The 16,397-nt window shown below is 34.6% G+C and overlaps 1 protein-coding gene across 3 annotated transcripts in view; it reads left to right on the top strand.

Moving 5' to 3' along the window:
* Nucleotides 1–16,397, top strand: part of NRDC (nardilysin convertase) — a 106,315-nt gene that overhangs the window by 71,508 nt on the left and 18,410 nt on the right. For all 3 annotated transcript variants that reach the window (XR_013448192.1, XM_036108386.2, XM_036108388.2), the window contains 9 exons: nt 191–286; nt 1,831–1,953; nt 3,920–3,977; nt 5,685–5,758; nt 7,136–7,205; nt 9,590–9,667; nt 11,609–11,729; nt 11,806–11,864; nt 12,156–12,210. Coding sequence is in view for 2 of the 3 variants with exons in the window: in XM_036108386.2 (XP_035964279.2) it covers nt 191–286; nt 1,831–1,953; nt 3,920–3,977; nt 5,685–5,758; nt 7,136–7,205; nt 9,590–9,667; nt 11,609–11,729; nt 11,806–11,864; nt 12,156–12,210 (734 nt within the window). In the remaining variant the exon portion in view is untranslated. The remainder of the gene's footprint in view (nt 1–190; nt 287–1,830; nt 1,954–3,919; nt 3,978–5,684; nt 5,759–7,135; nt 7,206–9,589; nt 9,668–11,608; nt 11,730–11,805; nt 11,865–12,155; nt 12,211–16,397) is intronic.

Below are 16,397 nucleotides of genomic sequence, written 5' to 3' on the forward strand. Positions count from 1 at the left end.
GATCCCTGGACTCTGGGATCATGACCTGAGCCAAAGGCAGACGCTTAACGACTGAACCACCCAGGCCCCCCCAACATTAATTTTTGTTACTTCCTTACTTTCAGTTCTGTGCAGTTCAGTTCTTGAATTTCCATTAATAAAGCAAATACTGAATTTCATTTTATTAAAAGTGTTTCTTTAAAACTGACAGAATATCAACTTGCAAGACCTTCTGATGCAAACAGAAAAGAAATGTTGTTTGGAAGCCTTGCAAGACCTGGACATCCTATGGGGAAATTTTTTTGGGGTAAGATGCTAAATACTTCATCTTATTTCATATTTTCTAATTGAGGAAGATTGAAAATAGGAAAAGTTGATAAAGAATGGAAGATTATGAAAGCAGAGTAGTTAGGTTCCTTTTACCTTTTAGGATAAGTAGGCAGCTTTTCAAATAGAAAATAGTTGAGCATGCATGTATTTGGTTCTCTAACATTGGGTATATCAAGAATAGCACCTAACATTTTGTGAATGCTTTTTGAGTATCAGATACTCTGCTAACACTACATGAATTACCTCATTTGATCATCGTAACAATGTTATGAGCCAGGTACCATTATCTCCATTTAAAGATAAAAAACAGGCTCAGGGAAGTTATTTAATTCGCTTAAATCACACAGTGGTGGATGTGAGATTTGAACCTCTGTTTATATGATTATAAAGTCTGTGCTCTACCCCAGCCTGACATTTCCATTTATCAACAGAGATTCAGCAATGATTTCTGTAATAGTTTTTGAGCTGTGACCAAATTTTGTTTAATCAGGAAGCTGTTTAAATAGTATCTGTTTTTCATAATGGCTTTTTCTTAGTGTTAGAATTCAGTTATAACCTCATATTAACCCTCTTGACCATACTGTAGAATCTGGGATAGTTGATCTAAATAGTACTCAGCCATCAAAAAAAAAAAAAAAAAAAAAGAAATCTTGCCATTTGCAGTGACGTGGATGGAACTAGAGGGTATTATGCTAAGTGAAATAAGTCAGTCAGAGAAAGACAATTATCATATGATCTCACTGATAGGTGGAATTTAAGAAACAAAACAGAGGCTCATAGGGAAGAGAGGAAAAAATAAAGCAAGACGAAATCAGAGAGGGAGACAAACCATAAGAGACTCTTAATCATAGGGAACAAACTGAGGGTTGCTAGAGGGGAGGGAGGATAGGGAAGATGGGGTAACTGAATGAAGGACATTAAGGAGGGCATGTGATGTAATGATCACTGGGTATTATATAAGACTGAATCACTGACCACTGCCTCTGAAACCAATAATACATTATATGTTAATTAATTGAATTTAAATTTAAAAAATGGGAAATAAATAAATAGAACTTCATTCAAAGGATGTTTGCTTCCCTGTTTATTTTGTACAGTTATATACATTTTATATGACAACCTTAGTTTATATGGTTTATTTTTAAGGATTATGTAGAATATTAATAAAATAATTCAGAGATAAAACCTGAATTGAATACTAGACTAATTATTAAGAGAGGAAGCTTAAGACAACTGCTGTTGTTAAGGTATTGCCAAGTGGAGATTAATTCCTATGTGTTAAAATATATGTCAGAATTGTTTTTGTGAATTTTTGTCGTATATTGATATTATTGTTTGTTATACACTAGTTCTATATTCTTGAGTCATTTAGGTTATTTCATTACTTATGTATTAGTAGCATAGTATGCATTTTTGCTGTGGAGACTTTTGACAAAGTAAACTTTAAAAAATTTTTTAATTTCAGTATAGTTCAAAGTAAACTTATTATATTTCTGTGATCTTTTTCATCCCTTTTTACAGGAAATGCTGAGACACTCAAACATGAGCCAAAAAGGAATAATATTGATACGCATGCTAGATTGAGAGAATTCTGGATGCGTTACTATTCTGCTCATTACATGACTTTAGTGGTTCAATCCAAAGGTAGTATACTATCTATTACTGCCCTTAGAATTAGTGTTGCAGTGTACTATTAATTATTTTAGTGCTTGATCCTAATATGACCTAAAGGAAATCAGGATTTGGAAAAGTCATATAGCAAGGGCACAGCTTAGGGAAGCACAGCATCATCTGATTCTCAGGCAAATGTTTTTTTCTTTTAGAGAAAGAAAGGTCTTATCTCTAGGCTAGTCTAGGCTAGTCTGTGAATATCCTAATGTACTAATAGGTCATGAATTGGTCTTTTAAGTCACATTCAGATGCTGCCTCTGTTATCTTTGGCTTTGCATTTAATCTGTATTGATCATAAACTCTGACAGGGCAAGGTGTCTATCTTTTCATCTTTACATAGGGTCCAGTAAAATGGCATGATTAATTGAAATCCATCATAGTAATGATAGCAAAAGTATCTTAAATGTATTGATCAGTACTTCTGTTCTTTTCCTTCTTTTATCGTTATCTTCAGTAACTTGTATTAACTTTTTCTCATTAAAGAAATGGTAGCTTTCTTTTGTTTTCTTTATATTGCAATCTCTTTTGTTCAGTTGTCAAACTGTTCTTTTTTGACATATCTTATAGTTTGCACATTTATTTTTGAAAAAGTAACCTTCTCACCTGATTTGACTCTTCCTTTTTATCAAATTTTGTTCTGTCATGTCAAAATTAAAATTAGAGCTAACTTGGCACTTAAATATAAAACATTTTTGCATTTAGGGTCAAAATTAGTCTACTAAAGTTGACTTGAATGTAAAGCTATGGATACAGAATGGTAGATTCTTTTGTTCAGACTATAGATGTGCTTCTAGATTCCTTTTACAGCATTTGTTAAAATAGGCAGTTCCATATTCGGTGTATAATTTACAATTTATTTCCAAGTCTGTTACAAATGTGCATTTTTCTTCAACTGTGTATTATTTCCTTTGCATTCTCTTCCTCTGTGATGACAAATATAAGAGCTTATTAATGCTTGTTGCAAATTTCTAAAGTAAGTCCTAGATATTTGATTAGAGAAACTTGCAATTTAAATTCAGTTGTTTTTAAGCTTTAGCATTTATTATACCATTTAAAAGTTAAATATCTAGGGGTGCCTGGGTGGCTCAGTAGGTTAAGCATTGGACTCTTGATTTCAGCTTAGGTCTTGATCTCAGGGTAGTGAGTTCAAGCCCCATGCTGGGCTTAAAAAAAAGGTTATATATGTATATTATACAATTTATAAAATAGTGTTTTTTAAGTGCATAAAATAAGATTTCAATATCTATATAAATGGTATATAATAGATTCAGAGCTTGATTAATTTAATTTGTATCTTGGTTTTTACTGGGGCACCTCTTGAAAATTAGTGAAACATGTCTGTTGGAACTAACAAATACTATTCATTGACAGTAATGAGTCAGTGAGATAAAGGGAAAAGGTTTCTTTTTGCACTTAGATCTGCTTTACTAGAAATTTCAAAAGAATTTTGTATGAAATATAAGAATCAAAAGAAGATGAAAATCATATGAAACGTAAGAGGAATACTTACAGATCAAAACCTTAGCAAGTATAAAATAATGTAAAATAAATGGAGTGTAAAAGTACTAATGAGATGCTGAGAAAGAAGGATCAGTATGGTGTGGGTTAATTGGGAGAAACCTTCCTAGAGGAAGTAAGTTTTGGAATGGAGTAGGAGGATGGTTGGTATATTGTTAATCTCTTGGCCCTCCACACTGCCTAATGATAAACAAAAACTTTTTTTTTTACTTGTGTACTTTTTCTAACTTTATCAGCTAGAAATACTTAACTGTTATTTTTGTTGTTGTTGTTACTCATTACTGGTTAAGGAGTGGCAAGTAAAGCCCAAATCAAAGTATTCCTTTGTTTTATACCTAAAAATAGGAGAGAAATCTAATTGCATTTCTACCTTAAATAACAACCTTGCATTTCCCTGTTTCCTTCCTGCCCTCCCCACAAGAAACACTGGATACTTTGGAAAAGTGGGTGACTGAAATCTTCTCTCAGATACCAAACAAGTAAGACATTTTCATAAACCATATACTTTTAGAGTTAAAGAGGCATCTTCTTGTATGAGTCCCAGAGGTTCTTTTTTTTTGGGGGGGGGTGTTATTTTTTAAACAGGTGATTAAATTAAAACCTAAAGTGGTTTAGCAAGATCACACAGTCTTTGAGTGGGAAAACTAAGATGAGAACCCAAGTTTCTATAATTTCTGTAGTTCAAAATTTATAAGCTTGTAAACTTACAGTAAGCAGTAATGCTGAAGATTTTATGGCTCCTTTTACATTTATTCAGAGTTTTTCTGTTACTGTATAGAGTGTTTGAAACTGTGATATAAAAGCAGGTATTATATTGAGAGGCAGAATATATATATATATATACACTTGTATCCCTCAGAACAAATTGTGTTCTGAAAGTTTGTTTCTTAAGTCAGTTGTTTGGGACTTGGAATGCTCTCCCCCGTAAAACAAATAATCTTGTAGGTTACGATTGACTTCCCATACTAACTAAAAAGTCTATTTCATGTAGTTGAACCAAATTATCTTTTACTAGAAATTGCATATATGGTTCCAGTTCAAAAAGCTACTACTTTTTGTCTACCTCAAATTCATCAAAATAATACAAATATTTAAGATACACTTTGTTACAACATTTTTGTTACAAAGAATACCAAAAAATTAATTCTGAAGCAATTAAGTCCTTCCTACTCCTAGTAGTTTGTATTTTAATACAATAAATGAAATCAGGTTTTTTTCTTGCATCAGGTGAGTAAGTTTGATTTTTTTTCCAGTTCCTCATTCTAGGACATAATTTATGAAAGCAAAATTGGCTGTGGAAATGTTAGAATAATTTGTAGTAACAACTGGTTGGTTATTATTAACTTGGCTTTATGTAAATTTCCATTGATAATTAGCAGTACTTTTTATGTATGGAAAGATAATGAAAGCCATGCCAAAGTTGTGGGGTTGTTTTGTTTGTTTTGTTTGTTTTGATAAGAAATGAGTATGAGCTATGGAAATGTCGAATGGTAGATTGAAATGTGTTTTACTGTGAACCTTTAGCAAAAAAATCGGAGGTATATTGCCTAGAGGAATTCATTAGGTCCTGTCAATCCCTGATAAGCATTTTTGGAAGTTCTCTTAAATAATATTCACTAACAACTTTGGTTCCTTAATCAGACAGGTTAAAAAGTCTTCTGGGTATTTAATAATAATGCATATTGACCATATTTTAGAAGAAACAGTTAACAATATCCTCAACCAGATGAGAAGCCTCTAGAAGGAGAGTCCATGTCTTTTAAATACCAAAGTACCTAATACAGTGCTTGATACTCAATAATCATTCCATATATACTTGTTGAATTAAAAAAAAATATCTCTAGTATGTCTTCTTTCTGAAATGGCTTTATATGGGAGGAGAACTGAAGTTGAATGGGGCTGATAGAGGCAGTAAATATTGGGAGGGGAGGTCCCTTCACTTCACTTCATTGTTTTCTGTCTCCCATGAGTTTTAGAGATATTCGAGTTACTGGGACTGAGGTGAAGAATAGGTTAAGCTCAGGATTTTGGTGGCTTTGTTGCCATCTATTTGCTTATGCCTAGAATGCTTTTCAGCCAGGAGTATGTAGAATAGATTATAAATACCTATCAGTTAGGCATCCCTAAAGATACTGCTTATAAAGGCTTTTGCCAATTAAATTTTAATATATTTGTTTTATTTTCAGTGGGTTACCCAAACCAAACTTTGGCCATTTAACGGATCCATTTGACACACCAGCATTTAACAAACTTTATAGAGGTTCGTGAACCAAAGGTTTAAAACTGTTTGAAATAACTGTAGCGCATTCTCTAAAACTTAATTGAGGCTGCCAATTTTCTTTGAAAATGACAACACAACAGAAAGTACAGCTGGGTTGGAAAGGGAGTAGAAGGACAGAGGAGATCTCCAGTTAGTGACAGACAGCAGGCCAGTAACGGGCGGCAGATTCGTCTGCTGCCCTGCTGCTACTCAAGTCTGTTTTATGCTTTCACCCTGTTTTCCCCTTGTTGTTCCCTTTTGTCCTTTGGTTTCCATTTCTTTCCTATTTCATTTTATCTATGCTCTGCTCTTTATTACCTTTAAAAAGAGAAAAATAGAGGAGGGATAACACTTTGGAAATTATTTCCTTTTATCTCAATTATAAAAACAATTTTTTTAAATGAAGAAAAATAAAAATAAAAATGAAGTGTAAAGAAATGGGAAGATCACCCTTAAATCTTACCGTGTAGAGAAGTCATTTTCGCAAATTTCCTTTCGTTTCTATAGGTATATTTTAACATAGCTGAGATGATAAAGTATATACACTTCTATCTCTTGCTTTTTTCATTTAATATATTTGTGAGAATTTCCCAATGAGCCATCACATGGTTATGCTATAATTTACAAAACAATCTGTCCATAGTGAATATTGCAGAAATATTCCTAATTCACCTTTTCTCTTTCTTTGCTCTTTTATCATGGCAGATTTTTTTCCCTCTTTTTCCTGATTGCCTAGGTATTCCCTCCTCTTCTTCCTTTACCCCATTGCCAGTCTCTCTCCTCTTCCCTTTCTTTGATCAATGACTGTTTTGTCACACCCTTTATCTGCTGCCTGCTCCATTCTATCTAAGTTGACTCTTCCCAGAGACAACTTATTTTCTGTTGTATTCTTTCTGGCTTTATATTTTCTCTTCATAGAATCATAGAGTAATAGCACTGGGAAGAATTGTAGAGCTACTTTAACCTAACCCCCTTTCCATACCATAAGAAAACAGAGAAAGATTTAAATGAGAATGATTTTCCTCAAGGTTACATAAACACATATAGCAAGATAGAAGTAGGGCTAGATTTCGACCATGGGTCTCCTGACTTCTAGTCCTGTATCCTTTCTTGCAAGAAGGGATCCTTCTTAGGAGCATTTCCTATTTTCATAGTTCTTTTATCTGTTTTCTCTACCTGTGAAACCAAACTGAAAAGAAATTTATAAAAATTACATTATTCAAATTGGAAAATTGGCAACTTGAAATAATAATTGCATTGTATTTAACCTTCCCCTGTTGGAGGATGAAATATATTGAATTAAAAAAATTCGTGTAGCATAAAAAAAATTATGGAGAAACACTTATATCTGTTTTTCTGAAAAATATTTTTGTTTAGTTGTTCCAATCAGAAAAATTCATGCTCTGACCATCACATGGGCACTTCCCCCTCAACAGCAACATTACAGGTAAGAGTTCAGGGCAAATTTACTCCATTGGAAACTGAATGAGAGTGATATTTTGAAAGCATATTAAATGGTTTCAATTTGAGGGTTCTGTTATGTGATAAACTGGGACCTCACTACTGGAGTTTTCAAGCCTGACGATATATTTTAATGTCTTCTTAGGTATAAAAACTGAGTTTTCTTATAGCTAGTTTCCTTTCCTGAGTCTTTGAAATTAAGTATCTTTGTGTGAATGCTAACTTTTATAATTATTTTCTTTAGTACTTCGAGTACAAAAATATATTAGCTTATGATTTATTTGTCAGTGGTGAACATTCAGTTTGAGCTTGTCAAAAGTAAAATGATTTTGAGCCTGGAATATGACTACAACCTAAATCTGAAGGACCTACACCTTTGAGGTGGTAATGAGTTAGGGAAGAGTTATATAGATTAGGAAAACATTTTCCCAACTTATTTATATAGTTATATGAGCAGAATAGCATGGGCAAGAAGTTCTTTAAAGATAAGGATCAGTCAATGCCTACAAATACTTTTCTGATTAAAAACAAATGCTAATGAACTGATAAAAATTTACTTTATTTTTTTAAAACCATTACCAACAAAACAAACCCATGAGGATAACAAGCAGAAGGAAAATAATGTTGCTTAAGCTCAGTAAAAACTTTTTTTTTCACATATATGATAAAATATTCAATCATCCTATCAAGTTAACAAGAATGGTATGCCTCCAGTGAGAAAGCAGAGAATGTGTATTGTCTAATTGCTTTTGGTGCAAGGATAATACAGGAAAAAGCAATATACATTAATTGTGTAGTTATGGTAGAGTGTCCCCAAAAGTGTTAAAATTATTATATGCATATTTAAAAGTTTATTCTATTTGTTTAACTTTTTACTATAAAAAAATACGTGCTTGTAAAATATTAAAATAGGACAAAAGGGTATTAAGTAAAAAGTAAAGCTGTGCTTCCAATTTTTGTTTCCTGAAAAATAGGCCCAACATTAATAGTTTCTTATATATCCTTCAGACATTAAACAGTGAATATGAAACATTCTTTTTATGGAGATGAAACTATACTATATATACTGTTCTTCCTTTTTTGGGCAATGCTTATTTTTCTAATTAACAAAGGCTTGTTTATCCTCTGATTGATTACTAAGGTAGTTTATTGCAGAAATCCTGAAAATTACTGAAAAGCAGGAAAAAGTAATTCATGATTATGTTTTCCAAAGAATGTTAAAATTTCTGTATGTTTCCATCCAGTTATTAATTTTTATGGATGATTTATTTGTTTTAATGTGCCCTTCATCATGATTCATTTTGAATCTCTAATTATGTGAATTAGCCTTTTGGGGGAGCCTTTTTTTTTTTTTGTTCCCCACAAAGAAGCAAATGTTTATCCCTACAGAGTAACCAAATACAAAACTGTTAGTTTTGTTCAGATGCAGATGTTGTGTAATCTATGGCATTCATTCTTTAACTAATTTACTTCCCCTACATCAGTCTTAGTATAGATATAATTCAAATTCATATTTTGAAACAATTTTGTGTGGGGTTTGGGGATTGCTTATGTAGTTGAGATCCTAATATTATATCTTAACTTCTAAGAGTTTATTGAACTCCTTAAACTAATTTTAAAATTTAAGAATGCTTAGATTTCCTAACTTCATTTTTCTATATATTTTTGTTTTGGTAGGAATACATTTCTGAAATTATAGTAGAAGCCAGTAGGAAAAGACAGTTTAAATAATATATATACAACTACTCAGACTATTGAAGTATGTTATTATATAATGTAACATTTTTACACCTGTTACACTTACATTACATTGTCATGAAAACTCTATGAGTAAGTAGCTGGGCAAGTAAAGAGAAAAAGAAAAATACAATGAGGTTAAGTCTCTTGTTCAAGATCATGCATTTACTTAAAGGAATAACTAAAACTATAAGCTAGATTTTTCTGACCCATAAAGCAACACATTTCATTTTACTACAGAGCTTGATGCAATACTGAAAGCTTTTCCTGACACTGAGGGATTCATTCTCTGTATTAGGTTCTAAAATGATAATCTGTATTATTTCCATTTTGGGTGAAACAAAAATGAAAGATTTTACCATAAAAAGAAGTTTGGCATTCAAGAGAAAAAGTTGTAGTCTTAATTTTGTAATGAACATAGTCAGTGATTTCAGATAAAGAAGTTAAATTTTATCATGTTTTCTGTTTTTACCTTGCTCTTATCAAATTAATAATAATTTCATGTGTGGTGGAATTTATGTGATAATAAGTTTATAATCATATTCTTAAATATCATAATATTTGAAGTAAGAATTCCTTGTGTGCTTATACCTTAATTATTTTTATTTTTGACCTTAACATTTTTTTTTAAAGGGTGAAGCCACTTCATTATATCTCTTGGCTGGTTGGGCATGAAGGCAAAGGCAGCATTCTTTCTTACCTTAGAAAAAAGCAAGTATTGGGGTGCCTGGGTGGCTCAGTTGTTAAATGTCTGCCTTCAGCTCAGGTCCTGATCCCAGAGTTCTGGGATCGAGTCCCTCATCGGGCTCCCTGCTCGGCGGGAAACCTGCTTCTCCCTCTCCTACTCTCCCTGCCGTGTTCTCTCTCTTGCTGTGTGTCAAATAAATAAATAAAATCTTTAAAAGAAAAAAAAAAACAAGTATTTAATTAATAAGTATTTTCAGTGTAGCAGTCTCTGAAAAATAATAGACAATAAGCATTCTATAACCTAGTCTTGTTTTATTTGCCAGAAGGCCTAGAATCAAATCTAATGTTTAATTATAGTCACTTTAATACCTAAATTATTTTAATAGCCCTATTATATTTGTGTATTTCCTTGGAAGCCACCTTTTAGCCCTTATGGGAAGTTAGTTGTACACAAAATTTTAAAAATCATAAATAAATGGATTCCAGAGTTACATAAAAGGTTAGCTCTAATCAAGAATTTAGATTTGAGGGGCGCCTGGGTGGCTCAGTCATTAAGCGTCTGCCTTCAGCTCAGGTCATGGTCCCAGGGTCCTGGGATCAAGCCCCGCCTCAGGCTCCCTCCTCCACGGGAAGCCTGCTTCTCCCTCTCCCACTCCCCCTGCTTGTGTTCCCTCTCTCACTGTGCCTCTCTGTCAAATAAATAAAATCTTAAAAAAAAAAAAGAGAGAATTTAGATTTGAATAGTAAAGAAGTCGGTTATTTAAATGCTATGGATCTCCAGCCTTTCCCAACCCAGAAGGTGGACTTTAATGAAAACTACACTGGGCAGAGAAATAACAACAGATAGTGGGACTATGAGCATTATAAGCAGCTGTGTTAGCAGAATGTTTCCTAATGCATTTAAGCACTTGGGTAAGTTGCCTAGTCAAATCATAGAAAGATAGCTTTAAATCAGGGCCAATAATTAAAATACTTCCTTGTTTGATTTTTCTGTACACTAATTCAAGAATGGACAGGAAGATGGGAAATTTAAGTACTTTAAAGCACTGATATGACTAGAACATTCAAAGAAAGCTAAAAGACCAGGGATATTATGAAAGAATAAACTAATGGTATTAGTTACATATATACCTTACGTAATAAATGCAGTATGCCTTGAGGTGTGCACAATCTTTCTACCTTACCAAACTTCATTAGAATTTCACATTCTTCATTCTGGCTTCCTCCCTTCTTGTTTTAAGTTTTCGGGATTATTCTAGTAGGAAAAGATATAGTCTCATTGCTTCTTTCTTAGACAACCTATAGAGGTTAGCTGATAGTCTCAAAGAGCTTATTCAACATCCTAAGTAGGGATATATCTGAAGTATTCTAAGCTTCTTCTGGGAGACAAGTTCAAAAGGGATGAGTGAAATGCCTCCATAATTTTAATATTTTGTGCTGTTCTCTTCAACAGAAATTACTGTGTCTTCATAAAACTATTAATGTTTTACTATGTTGTAATATATGTTAGTGTTTCCGTAAATATGCTATTATTTCCTTCTGGTGATTCTTGCATGCACTGCAGTTGTTTGGGAAGCCTTGTACTTTAAAGATTTATACTTTTAAACTTACTTTTGGGGCGCCTGGGTGGCTCAGTTGTTAAGCGTCTGCCTTCGGCTCAGGTCATGATCCCAGGGTCCTGAGATAGAGCCCCGCATCAGGCTCCCTGCTCAGCGGGAAGCCTGCTTCTCCCTCTCCCACTCTCCCCTGCTTGTGTTCCTGCTCTCGCTATCTCTCCCTCTGTCAAATAAATAAATAAAATCTTAAAAAAAAAAAAAATTAAAAAAAAATAAACTTACTTTTGGAAAGCATGTTTGCCTCTGAGCTTCCCAAATTTTACATAGAAAGCCTACCTATTTTGTTAATTTGAAGTATTTGTAGACTGTCAATCCCAAGATACTGATTGGATTCATTTTTTCTTAATAGGTGCTGGGCTCTTGCACTATTTGGTGGAAATGGTGAGACAGGATTTGAGCAAAATTCTACTTACTCAGTGTTCAGCATTTCCATTACATTGACTGATGAGGGTTATGAACATTTCTATGAGGTAAATAATTAAAATGGAATTTAAAAAATGTAGATATTACTTTATGCAAAAGCATAATCAGATGTTTTGTTTTCAGGTTGCTCATACCGTCTTCCAGTATTTGAAAATGCTGCAGAAGCTAGGCCCAGAAAAAAGGTAATAAGTACATATTAGAATTAGGCTAGGAATCAGTTCTAGTGTGTTTTAGCCTTTAGGCTGCCAAATAGACATGCTTTAGTCCTACCATGATGGTTTTTCAGGCATTTCCTGCTTAAGTTCCTTCACTGGCTCCATATCCTGATTCTTCTACGTGTGAATACTGCATGGGAAACTTGAAACGTTAAGGGTTTACATTTATGTGGCCAGCCTCTTTCTTCTCTTTTCTTGATGAGGATTCTAGTAAGAAATTTAAATGTATCTTCTACTTATAATTTTCTTCTTTCACAGAATTTTTGAAGAGATTCAGAAAATTGAGGATAATGAATTTCATTACCAAGAACAGGTACTGGAAGTCAAATTCTTTTTGAATGTTATCTGTGACCAAGTTGAAACTGGTGTGGACATTATTCCTCTTTTTGGAAGTGTCACTGGAGTTTTAATTCTGCCACTCTCTGTCATGTGAGTCCTAAGATGGCCTTGAGGTTATCTGAAAATTAACTCTTGTGTTTTTAAGTATGTATATTGAGTAACAGCGAGAGGATTAGGCAGATTGACACAGATCATGTTGTGTGACAGTCATTTTATGTATATACTCATCCATCTGTCTATCCTTTTGATAAACATTCATGGAGAACTTGCTGTGGTACTTGATACTTTGGGAATTCTAATATTATGAAGACATTCTACAGGATAATTCTGTAGTAATTACCATATGTACTATTAGAAATGGTGTGCTTTACGATTTAAGGGCAAGGAGAGCATTTGCCTTGATCTGAATAGAAACAGGGAAGGATCCATGGATGTTGGTAGATTTGAATTGAGTTCAGCATTAAAAAAGAGATAAGGTTTGGATACATTATAAGCAATGAGAAAAACACAAGTAAGGAACTCTGGGTTATTGTGAAAAACTAAATGATCTATGTGTCTTTGAAGGGAAGGTATTATATAAGGCTGAAAGGTCAGGAGTTTGAAACAGGGTTTCTTTAAAACCCTTTTTGTGTCTTGGATCCCTTTGGAAATCTGTTGAATCCTCAGAATAGTATTTCATCCCTTCACCTTTTTAATCTCTCAGAAAAATTGTCATAGTGGTACAGTGACCACCGCTTTATCCCTCACCTAGATTCACCAGCTGTTAATAGTTTTCCGTATTTTCTGTCCTCTCTCTCTTTCTTTATATATGTATGTGCATGTATGCATCTTTTTCCCGAAACATTGAGGTTTAATTACAGATATGATACTTCACCTCTAAATGTTTTTTAGCATGTATCTGCTACACAAATGTATTCTCTTGCATAAACCTCACTAAAATTGTCACACCCAGGAAATTACATTGAAACAATATTGTTAAATATTATACAAACCAGGGGTGCCTGGGTGGTTCAGTCAGTTAAGCTTCCGACTGTTGGTCTCAGCTGAGGTCTTGATCTCAGAGTCATGAGTTCAAGCCCTGCATTGGACTCCACGCTGGGTGTGGAGCCTACTTTAAAAAACAAACAAACAAACAAAATATATATATATATATATAATGCAATTCATGAAATAGTGTTTCTAAGTGAATAAAATAAAATACAGTAGTTTTTTTTTTTTTTTTTAAAGATTTTATTTATTTGAGAGAGAGCGAATGAGAGAGAGAGCACATGAGAGGGGGGAGTGTCAGAGGGAGAAGCAGACTCCCTGCTGAGCAGGGAGCCCGATGTGGGACTCGATCCAGGGACTCCAGGATCATGACCTGAGCCGAAGGCAGTCGCTTAACCAACTGAGCCACCCAGGCGCCCAAAATACAGTAGTTTTTGAAGGAATACTGAAATAAAGTACTCAAAATGGTAAAAAAAAAAATACTGTATCTTTATTAACATTAAATAACAAGGTCTAGCGGTAGTTCTAACAATTATTTCAGTTTTAAGTAGCAGTGAGTTTGAGATATCTGCAACAACTATATTCTGATTCTTTTTTTTTTTCTAAGATTTTATTTATTTATTTGAGAGTGCACGTGCAGGGGGTAGGGGGCAGAGGGAGAGGGAGAAGTAGACTCCCTGCTGAGCTCAGTGTGGGGCTTGATATGGGGCTCGAACCCAGGACTCTAAGATCATGACCTGAGCTGAAGGCAGATGCTTAATCGACTGAGCCACCGAGGCGCCCCACTATATTGTGATTTTTATTGGTTAGTCATAGATGCTGCTAATACAGGTGTGGTTTGTACATATATTCCTGATAGAATAAAAATGCTAATTTAGAGGTTAGTGAAAATAAATATGTAATTTCTTCCCAGCCAATTCATGCACATACACACTCCTGAATTTGTCCATTGATCTATCTTGTGGGAAGTGTCTGTGGACCCTGGATTAAAAACCCCTGATTTAGAACTGCTTCATAGAGCATCTTGAAGCTGCCTTTTTGGATCATCACCAGAGATGATTTCCTGAATTTCTACTATAAGTAGAGAAGATTTAGGTACATGAGGACAAGGTCACAAAAACTGTAAGCTTCCAGTTGCTGTTGATTCTTACGTAATCTGCTCTGTATTCTTGAATCATTGAAATAGAACTAAAAATCTTATTCTATGAAAACAGGCTGCTTTGACACACCTATTGGCCATTACAGAGCCCTATAGACACTCCTCCCTATAAGTGGACTGATAAGCATAGAACTCCACAAGTGCTGTCACCTACCTTACCAGGAGTAATTTTGTTCAGTGTCCTTATCAGCTGTGGTGGCACCATGTAGGTCAGAACTATGGCAGGGAAGGAGTGGGATCAAGAATTGTGGACTACACCCGTAAGTGATACCCAGATTCCTTTTTTGGGGATCAGCTTTTCAGCATTGGTTGAGTGATATTTTTGTTCTGTCCCTCCAGTTTCTTCTTAGCAAATCATTTCAAAATGTCTTTTTACTGACATCTCCCATTTTTGTAGCTCCTCATTTTTTTACCGTTAGCAATATTCATGAATACTTGTCTGGATTTTAAAACATGAGCCCAGGGGCGCCTGGGTGGCGCAGTTGTTAAGCGTCTGCCTTCAGCTCGGGTCGTGATCCCGGGGTCCTGGGATCGAGCCCCACATCGGGCTCCCTGCTCTGCAGGAAGCCTGCTTCTCCCTCTTCCACTCCCCCTGCTTGTGTTCCCTCTCTCACTGTGTCTCTCTCTGTCAAATAAATAAAATCTTTAAAAAAATAAAAAATAAAACATGAGCCCAAGACATCTTAGATTAAAACCTAATCAGTGCAAAGTGAGAACAAATCAGAAACGTCTATATCTCCGTGAGAACTGCTAAGTTAACTCAAGTAGCTCAGCTTATTTTGGCTTTTATTTTATTTATTTATTTATTATTTATTTATTTTTAAAGATTTTATTTAAAATCTTTTATTTAAAATCAAATTTAAAAGATTTATTTGACAGAGAGAGACACAACGAGAGAGGGAACACAAGCAGGAGGAGTGGGAGAGGGAGAAGCAGGCTTCCCACGGAGCAGGGAGCCCGATGTGGGCTTGATCCCAGGACCTTGGGATCGTGACCTGAGCCGAAGGCAGACGCTTAATGACTGAGCCAACCAGGCACCCCATTATTTCGGCTTTTATAAATTTCTGTTTTTTTAGCAAAGTTGGAATGTCTCCTCTTTAGACTTTTCCTGGTCTTCATCAATAAAGGCAAATAAGAATGCCCTTTTCAAACTATTCAAATCAGTCTTATTTAAGTAAGATATTTATTTAAGATTTTATTTATTAGAGAGAGAGAGCACGAGCCAGGGGTGAGGGGCAGAGGGAGAGGGAGAAGCAGACTTTCTACTGAGCAGGGATGTGGGACTCATGACCTGAGCCAAAGACAGCTGCTCAACTGACTGAGCCACCCAGGCGCCCTTAATTAAGAAATTAAAAAAAATTATTTCCCATAGGAACTTGGACTCAATATGTCTTATAAATCAACAGTATGAACTGGGTGTTTAAGTGCTTTTCTGTAGGCAGAAAAACAGAAATAATGTAATAATAAGGCAGGAAGAGTTTGTAGTAGATAAAAAATTAGAGGACAGACAATAACAAGTGTTGGAGAAGAAATAGAGAAATCAGAGCCCTCATACATTGCTGGTTGGAATTACAAAGTGGTGTAGCTGCTTTGGAAAATAGTTTGGCAGTTCCTTAAAAAGCTAAACAATTACCATATGAGCTCTACTGTTAAGTTCTTCTAGGTATACACCCAGGAGAATTGAAAATATATCCACACAAATACTTGTACACAAGTATTTCTAGTAGCAGTATTAAGTATAGCCCGAAAGTGGAAACGCCCAAATGTCAGCGAATGCATGGTTAAACAAAATATAGAATATGTACACTATGGAATATTATTCAGCCACAAAAAGGAATGAAGCACTGATTCATGCTACAACATGGATGAACCTTGGAAACATGCTAAGTGAAAGAACCTAGTCACTACAGGTCACATGTTACATGATTCCATTTATATGAAATTTCCAGAGTAGGTAAATCCATAGAGATACAGCACAGACTGGCGGTTGCCAGTGGCTAGGGGAGTGGGTAGTA

This window comes from Halichoerus grypus, chromosome 5 (genome assembly GCF_964656455.1).
Source record: "Halichoerus grypus chromosome 5, mHalGry1.hap1.1, whole genome shotgun sequence".
NCBI lineage: Eukaryota > Metazoa > Chordata > Mammalia > Carnivora > Phocidae > Halichoerus > Halichoerus grypus.